Raw genomic sequence first — 8,595 nt, forward strand, 5'->3', positions numbered from 1 at the left:
GATCCCTGCTTCCTGGGAGCAGCCGGTCAGCCAGCCGAGCACGGCTGCCGAGGACACGTGCAGCGCAAACTGCCGGAGGTTGGAGCAGATGCTTCGTGCGCTTAATCACTGATGGAGCCTTGCCTTTCGCTGCCAGATTCTATCACAGACCCGTTTCAGAACTCTGAAGGAAGCAGAGCTGCTGCTGGTTGCAGGAAGCGCAGCACCCCTCCTCTGCCGCTCGCTCGCAAAGATGATGGGGAATGATGCTTTTTCTTCTTTCGTATTCTTTGGCACCCTTTTAGTCCTGAAGATGTACGCTGTGGCCATCATTACCGGACAAGTCAGACTTCGTAAAAAGGTAGGCCCTTCCCCCACCCCCTTGCCGTTTGCAGCCCAAGTTTAAAGACATTCTTTCTGGCTTGCAAATACTTGGAAGGATTAGACTCCAGGCCTCAGAGCTGCAGCGCTTCTTTTTCAGGCCCTGCAGCAGTTTGGGGTCCAGGTCGCTGTTCTGCAGGGACACAGTTGCTTATTCTGTTGTTCTTCCTCCGGCATTTTGACGTTCTGCGCCCTTTTTGCATTTGCTGCCTGCTCTTAAGTTGCCCTTTAAATACTTCCCAAGCTTTGCAGAAATTCCAGCTTCATCCGAGAGGGATGAAAACAGCCAGTGGAATTGAATAAGTGCTAGACAAGCTTTTGCAAGAAAAACAACTCCCACTAAATGTACAGATGTAGTCATGAAAAGCAAACAAACCCTGGCCAATCAGGACCTTAGGTGTGGATGGAAGAAATAAAAATGTCAGACAATAAAAAGCATTTTTCATATAGGAGCATGTGCAGCTGAGCAAAGACCTCTGTTCCCCAGAACAGAAAGATGGGATGTTGCTATGGCTCTCTCTGTGTCATTAAAAATTGAGCTTTTTATGTTGTTGTTTTTATTTCCAAATGAAAGTCTCAAAGAAAAGAATGCATTCTCTAGTTTGCTGAAAAGCCCTCCGGATCTGTTTTTTAAATGAATGTTAGCTTGAGTTGCACTCTGTAGTTTAGGATACAAACAAACTGAGCAATGGTCCTTTTTAAATTTTTGGATTGGATCAACTTCGGATAGTGTGTGCATTGCAAGTTTTTTGAGTCGCACAGTATTTTTCCATGCAATGGATCTTGGCAAGCTTACGCATGGCTGAGAGTTGGAATTGTTTGGTCTTCCCAAAAAAAAAAAAGGACATCTCACCAGAGGACGCTTGTTTTTCTGAACAGAAATGGGCGGACTTGTGCTGGGATGGCTTTTCTGATACAACAGCCCAAGAGCATGCATGCACTCTTGGGCCAGGGAACTTGCACCAGTCGCTGGGGAACATGGGTGGGCGGACAGGCAGAGTCCTTCCTTTGCACTGGCTGTCCTAACAGGAATACTGTCATGGGAGTACTGCCTTGAAGGCTCAGCGGGGGATTCTGTGTGGCAAAGCGCCCTGTTCAGTGGACGGGGGGGTCTGACATGCTGCATGGAGGGACATCCTTGCACAATTTTGACCTTTTCGCAGTCCGTCTCATGGTCCGCTTGTGCAGGATCAAGTGCGGCACAGGAGTGTTTCAAGCGGAGAGTAAATTCTGGGAACGGCGGCGTTGCCAAGTATGTCAGCTGGAAGGGCTCCGCCAACGTGCAGATCAATGACCTGGAGTGCAGTGTGGAGCCCCAGAGATGCAGGGAATAAACGGCCAAGCCGCATCCGGAGATGCTCACGATCTTCTGGAAGGGGGAGGGAGAGGGACTTGAGAAAGGAAAAACCCATCTTGGGACATGGGAGCCCACTGAGGCATCCAAACCGTGTGCGCTCTCCAAATTTATGGAGGAGGGATGGTGAGCGTCCAGCTGATGGACCCATCTGGGGCCTCTGTCCCGCCCTCTGGGGTTGCTTGGAGGGCCACGCCGCCTTTCCTCCGACCAAGCTTTCGCCACACTCGCTGAACGGCTGAGCGGCATCGCCTAAGGCCGTCTGGAAGCCCTTCACAAGCTCCAATCGGCTGGTGTCTTGGGGCCGGCTGGCCACCTTCTGCTTCACTCCCCACTGGAATTTGGTCCCCACGCGGGCTGCTGTGATTGGGGTGCCCCCAAAGAGAGGTTGGCACCCTGCCATGCGGACTGGCCTCTGCCTTCGTTGGGCTATGTGCGGGAGGGAGGGCCTCCTCTGTCTGTGGGGCTCTTTATCTAGCATGGCCGCCACTCTGGGCAGCCTGGGGGCTGTCCGTGGTGCTGAACTGCTCTCGGCCGCCACCTGCAGGGCTCCTGGAGGCCTGGCCGGCCGGTGCAGGAGCAGCGCTCTGGACTGGACCTCCCAACCTTGCCTTCGGGCTCCCCAAGTGCCCTCCGATGCCCTCGGCGCCCTGACACTGGATGGGGCATCCCTGAGCCCATGCTGAGACGCAGCAGGCCTTGCCTCTGGGAAGCCCCATGAGGGACACAGACGTATGCCCCAGAGCCCCGCCCCAGTGGCGCCATCATGCCCTCCATGCTCAGGAAGGGGGCTGGAAGGTGCTTCTGATTCAGCCAGGCCCTTCTGACGTAGCCCATGTCCTGCCCGCTGGCTGACCCTTGTCTCCCTCCAGGCGTTTGCCAACCCCGAGGACGCGATGAGGCATGGCGGACTCCAGTTCCACAGGGAAGACCCTGACGTGGAGCGCTGCCTCAGGTGAGTCTCGTGACGGCCTCTTTTTCTCACAAAATTCTTCCAGCCCAGCACCGAAGAAGCCTTAGTGCTGCCTCCCCTGTGCCCACGAACAGATCGGGGCACGGCTCCCGCCAGTCTGGCCTCCCCTCCAGGGACCAGTCCAGCCACCTGCGAAAGTCCTCGTGACCTCTCGCAGGCGTGAATGCCGTAGCTTAACCCTGTGCCGTGGGGAGAAGGCCTTGCTTGGATCCCTCCCCCCACTCCGCTTGAGAGGATGACCCCCCCACCCCCGGGTTCCAGCAGGAGGAAAAGGACAGTGAGAAGAGGGCTCTGTTGCAAGCATAATTTGGGAGCCCCGCCAGGCCGTTCTGCTTGCCCTTCCGCAGGTTGAGCAGTCCCAGTGGTGCCGGGGAGCCGGGCCGACCCCGGCCCGTCTGCCTGCCCTTCCAGCTCCGCAGCACACACCACCTCCAAGGTGCTAGTCCTCAATGCTGTGTCCTCTGAGCGTGAAGAGAGTTCTGCAGGAATTCTCACCGGCAGGGGTTGGGTTGCTTGTGTCGACCTTACTCTGCCTGGGGGTGAGTGAGCTGTTCTTGACTGGGCACTCGTCTCTCTGGCAGCCTGTGGCCTCCCGGGCTGCCCACATCGCATTGCATCATGACTGGAGCCCAGGGAAGACATCCCAATTGTCCCACGGGGCTTCTCCAGGCCAAGAAGCGGAGGCAGTCTGAAAGCAGCGGAGAAACGCGGGGCAAAAGGAGCCCCCCCCCCCACGTGCCCTGCGGGGATTAGAAACAGCGCAAAGGTGAAGCACCAAACGCTCCCGGAGAGTCGGAGCAGGGCAGGCCCTCGCCCGGAGGGAGGAAAGAGAGCCGGTGTGGCGCAGAGGTCAGGGCGTGGGACCGGGACTCAGGCGATCCGGGTTCGAGTCCCCGCTCGGCCATGGAGCCAGCTGGGTGACTCTGGGCCAGTCACAGGCTCTCAGCCCACCCACCTCACAGGGCTGTTGTTGTGGGGATAAGATGGAGGAGGAGAATGATGTCAGCTGCCTTGAGCCCTTTGTAGGGAAAAGGCAGGACATAAATTGGAAAAAAAAAGAAGAGGAGGACAGGTTTGGGCATGGTGCAAGCCCCATGGCCTCCCTGCTGAGTTGTGGCGGAAGGGAGGCGTGGGCCAGGTGGCCAACGCACACGATGCTTCGGCCCCTCGCCATGGTCATGCGGCCCCCTCACAGCAGGGGGGAAGCAGCACTGCCCCCTACCCACGGTGAGCACCCCTGGTGAAACACTGTTGTAGAGACTTTCTGGAGAAATTTGGTGAACTTACCCCCTCCTCCAATTTTTTGCACAAAGACGGTAGAGAATTGCAAGAGGTTCTTCTGACTTCCACAGAATATTGCCCCAAGAAGACATCCGCTTCTCAGAAATACTGAGTCCCGTACTTCTTTCTTTAAAAGAGAGTCTTCCTTCCCTGAGAAGGGTGTGATTAATTGGGTAATTAATCCAAGCAAGTCTGCTCATTTCTGTCTGTTGAAGTTGCAGCTGATTGTTGTCAAAGCAAAACCAGAGAGCAGGAAGGCTAATCCCACAAGGTCAGAAGTTTCAGTGTTGTGCAACCATTGCCTGGAGGGAGCTGTTTCTAAGCTGAGCTCCTTTCGCAGGAATCTCATCTTCATAGGAATCTCATCTGGGAATCTACCAGGGCCATGTCCAGGATCCCTTCTAGAGGGAAGGATACATAAAGTGGGTCTTTGGTAACACAGTGGGTTTTTAACTTTTTACCTTTTTTTAAAACTTTTAAAACTTTTTACCATTCTAAAAGACATTGGCATGACAACCATGTTTTAAACCAGACATGAGTGCAATCCAAGGACTGCAACTTTTTCCCTAAAGATAAAGCAAGATTCTAGTCCTCGTGGTTCGAAGCAGTGGTTTTAATGGGGACATAGGAAAGTAACACACGAACCTCGATGCCTTCAGCTTGATGTTGCTTTCGCTGATTGACGGCTGCAGCTCTCCAGGCTCTCAGGCAAGCCTTTCTCCCGTGTAGCCATGAGATGCTGCTCGGGACCAGGCCTGGGGTCGTCTGTGTGCAAAGCAGGGCCCCTCACACTGAGCCATGGCTGTGCCTTTTCTTTTCAGGTGTAATTCCATGCAAGGAGAGGCCAGGCAGGCTGGGGAGGGAGCGGGTGCAGCTGGAAGGGCTGGGTTTCCAGACCAGAACCACCAAGAGGGAACACAGTCCTGATCCGTTCAGGCAGGCGGGACTGGTCTGAACGGACAAATGCTGCCTCCCCCTCCTCTTTTTCTTTCTCCTGGCAATGGAGGCATTTCCCCTTGCACTCTTTGAGGTTCTCTGGCCTGGAAGGAAGGCGAGTGGGTGTTGGGAGCGGCAGCGAAAGTGGCCGCTGGCGTGGGGAGATTTACAGCTCGTTGTTTGCTTCAGGGAGTGGAGCTGAGCCCTGGAATGTAAGCACAGGCCTGCCGGCTGGCTCCTTCGGGAGAGGCCAGGCCGGGGGGGGGCCGTGGCCCCCGCCTGCCTTCCACGCCTCCGGGGAGCGGGCGCGCTCCCGGACTCTGCCTTTGCACCTTCCCGGACCCTACGGGGTGCTGGAGAAGCCTGCAAGCGACCCGTGCGAGATCAGCCCCGCAACACTCCGGCCCACAGACTCTGCAGCAGGCCAGCCTGTCCCAAGCTGCACGGATTCTGGGCTCTTCATCCTGGCTTGCTTTTATTTTTCCTGGGAGGAGCTTTGGCACATCCGCAGTGGTGCATCACCATAAACAGAATGCAGTTGCCCTGGGACAGATACCAGGCGGTGTACGAGCACAGACGGAGAGGACTGAATCCAGCCTATTCCTCTCTGTCCCCCAGCAAGGTTTATTTTGAGTCCATCTTGTTTCAAGTACAGTTTTAAAAACCTGGCTGGGGTGGGAGTCGCAGGGCTTCTTTCAGCCCGCAGGCTCGATAGGGCCATGGGTCAGATCTGTGTTCCAGACCCCGCTCGGCCCTGCGGGTCCTGGGTGCCTTTGGGCCTCCCTGCCTACCTCACAGGGCTGGAAGGTGGAAACAGAGAGGAGGAGCGCCTAGCCGACCTTGCCGGGTCCCTTGTTAGATCGGTGCCTTGCCCCCCCCCCGCCCCGTGCGGGGGCTCGCAGGCAACGGCTCCGGTGGCCTCTTCTTTTTTTCACAAAGCTGGCCGTTCGCCAACAGGGCGGCTCTCCGCGAACGAGGGCGCGTGGCCGCCCCGCGGGTCTCCAAGGTGACCCCGGCCGGGACCAGGGCCTGCGGGCTCGGAGCCGCACGCCCCCAGCTCCGCAGCCTTGCGGGGCCACCGCGCGCGAGGGGGGCCGGGGGCGCTTCCCGCTCCTGCGCCGGCTCGGCGAGGGGCGAGTCCCGGGCGCCGCTGCGTCGGCGGCCGGAAACGCGCGCTCCCTGCGTCACCCCGCGGCGGCGCTGGGCGCGGGCCAAGGCCGAGGCGCCGCGCACGCAGGCGGGCGGGCGAGCGAGGGAGGGAGGGAGGAGCGCGGGGGCGCGCCGGCCCCTCCCGGATGGGCCTCGGGGCGCTCTTCGCCCAAGCCCCGGCCCTTCCCAGCCACCCACCCACCCACCCCTTGCAGGGGGTGCCCGGCCAGCGCGACCGCGGGCTTAGTTCCCGCCGCGCTGGGCTGGACGGCACCGGGGGCGGGGCGGGGCGGGGCGGGCGCCCAGGCCCCGCGCCCTCCAGGCCCGCCGGGCTGCTCCTGCGCTCTCGCCTGCTCTGCTCGCACGCCCGGGCGCTGCGGCAGCGGGAAGTGCCGGCTGGCCGGCCGCCCTGCCCGCCAGCGCCCACCTGCCCAGCCAGCGAGGGGCCGCCCGGAGGAGGGGCACGGCGGGGGCGCGCGGAGGAGGGGTTCCCACGGTCGCAGCCCTCCGGGCAGGGGAGGCTCTGGCCAGCGGGTCCCTTGCTGGCCCGTGCTCAGACCGCGCCTGCCCCTAGCATCTGCCAGGACCAGGAGCAAGGCCACATCCAGGGCATTGTGGGTAAACAGTGGCCTCAGGGAAGCCCCCAGCCGCCACCACGGGGCAGGGCAGGGAAGCAGAACCAAATCGGCCCGAGGGCACGTGGCAGAGCCCGCTGGGGTCCCTCTTCTCCTGGGCGAGCACACAGCTTGCCAGCATGGGGCGGACTCTCCGGCCCCTCAGTGCTGGTGTCCTTGCCCTCCGCCACCCGCAGCGGCCTCATGGCTCAGTGGGGTTTTTCCGAGCCTGGGAGGCGGAAGTTTCAGCTTGCAAATATCCCAAGGAGCGGCCAGGCGCTGGCGGGGGTGGGGGGCCTCCCCAAACTGCTGGGGGCTTGTGTGATGAATCAGCTGGGACAAGTTGATCCTGTCGCTCTGGTGGGGGGGGGGGGGGCCTGCCGCCCAGCCTTCTTCCCACAGAGTCACTTGGGAGGGGACTTTTAACGATGAGGAATGCTATTAAACCCTGTCTCTTGCCTCCTGGACGGGCAACCAGATAGAGGCTGTCGCAGGAACATGTGCCTGGACTTGTCGCAGAATTACTTACTTGTCTGGCTGGGGAAACCGCTGACTTCTGCAACAAACTGTTGCAACTTACGTCTTGGGAAGGGTGTCTGATGCCTTTTCCTCCCTTCAGCTGCAGGCATTTAGGGCTTGGACGGCAGAGTGGCCCACTCTCCCCCTTTACAAAGACCTTCCCTCTGTTCTAGCGGTGTTGGGTCATACGTCTGTGGGCCAGAGCAAGCCTTCCGAGGCTCCCGGCCTGCCCAGCCAGCGATTCCTTGGTGCCTTCGGGGCTTTTGCCTGTTTCCGCCTCCCAGCCATTCAGAAAGGCCCGTGTGTCTCCCCTAAGATTTCATTACAAGCAGTCGGACTGGCATTTTTGGCCTCCGCTCTTGCCTGCAGCGCATCTGTGCTGCCTTTCAAGAGCAGCCCAAGGGCAGTTTGCTAGTTGAGTGTGTCCTCTCAGATGGGGTGTCCAAGCTTGGTTTCCAGGAGAGGATCAAGCCCATGAAGCCGTCCTCCAGCAGTTCGCACTGTTGGAATGGGGAAAGTGCTCAAAATCCTGGGAAAGCCGGTCGGCGGCCGGGGGAGGGTGGGGTCCACCTGGGCCGGGCCGGCCTGCAGGTCTGAGGTGGAATTCGTCTTGGAGAATAGGCGTGGGTTGTATGCTGGCTTCCCAAACCCAGGGCTTGCTGGCAACTTCTGAGTGACAGGAGCGAGCCCACAATGCCCTGGGCCGGCGCCGCTGCAGGGCATTATGGGAGCGCGTCAACAAGGCTGCAGCAGAGCCTGATGCTGCGTCTGCCGCTGCGTGGTGGCCTCCCGGGCCGGCACTTGAGGCCGAAGCTGGCTTTGAGCACGCTGGATTCAATTTTGCGTTTGACCCCAGGGCTCATCGAAATGACATGGAGAACATCTACCCGTTCCTCTTCCTCGGAGCAGCCTACTCCCTCCTGGAGCCCAACCTGACTGTGGCCCGGATACACTTCCTGGTCTTCTTCTCCGGCCGGATGGTCCACACCGCTGCCTACCTGCTGAAGCTGAGGGCCCCCACGCGGTCCGTGGCCTACAGCGTGGCCCAGCTCCCCTGCGTCTCCATGGCCCTGCAGATCCTGCTTGCACTGCTTTTCACAGACTAGCCACTGCGCCTCGGCCACCCGGCAGCGACTGGGCAGTGACCGAGGCTGGAAGGAGAGGCGCGATCTTTGTCCCTGGCCAGGGCGCAAGCCCGGGGCGCTTCTTGCTGCCGTGTTGGCTCTCTGATCCCCCCCCGCCTCCTCCGCCTGGGGGAGCCCTGGGATTCTCCTTCGCCCGGATCGCACTCCTTGGAAGGCTGCCTCCCTCCCTCTGGGCGCGTGTTCGGTGGGGCCGGACGTTGGAGGATGCACTGGAAGCACAGCCCCATCCGTGCTCAATAAAACGGTCCCTTGAAGAGAGGAAAG

At 59.8% G+C, this 8,595-nt stretch overlaps 1 protein-coding gene across 1 annotated transcript; it reads left to right on the forward strand.

Annotated features, from left to right (window-relative positions):
- The first annotated feature begins 210 nt into the window (after window positions 1–210).
- On the forward strand, window positions 211–8,580 carry PTGES (prostaglandin E synthase). The gene is made up of 3 exons (XM_044453212.1): window positions 211–340; window positions 2,587–2,669; window positions 8,043–8,580. Exons 1-3 carry the CDS (start codon window positions 233–235, stop codon window positions 8,290–8,292), a joined length of 441 nt encoding a protein of 146 aa, XP_044309147.1. The 5' UTR covers window positions 211–232; the 3' UTR covers window positions 8,293–8,580.
- Window positions 8,581–8,595: the final 15 nt, after the last annotated feature.

This window comes from Varanus komodoensis, unplaced genomic scaffold (genome assembly GCF_004798865.1).
Source record: "Varanus komodoensis strain SLA01 unplaced genomic scaffold, ASM479886v1 scaffold77, whole genome shotgun sequence".
Classification (NCBI taxonomy): domain Eukaryota; kingdom Metazoa; phylum Chordata; class Lepidosauria; order Squamata; family Varanidae; genus Varanus; species Varanus komodoensis.

Excerpts from the sequence above, each read along its gene's own strand:
- PTGES (XM_044453212.1), top strand. The coding sequence starts at position 233 with ATGATGGGGAATGATGCTTTTTCTTCTTTCGTATTCTTTGGCACCCTT. Across the intron at positions 341-2,586 it reads AAGTCAGACTTCGTAAAAAG|GCGTTTGCCAACCCCGAGGA; the intron begins GTAGGCCCTTCC and ends GTCTCCCTCCAG. Across the intron at positions 2,670-8,042 it reads GACGTGGAGCGCTGCCTCAG|GGCTCATCGAAATGACATGG; the intron begins GTGAGTCTCGTG and ends GTTTGACCCCAG.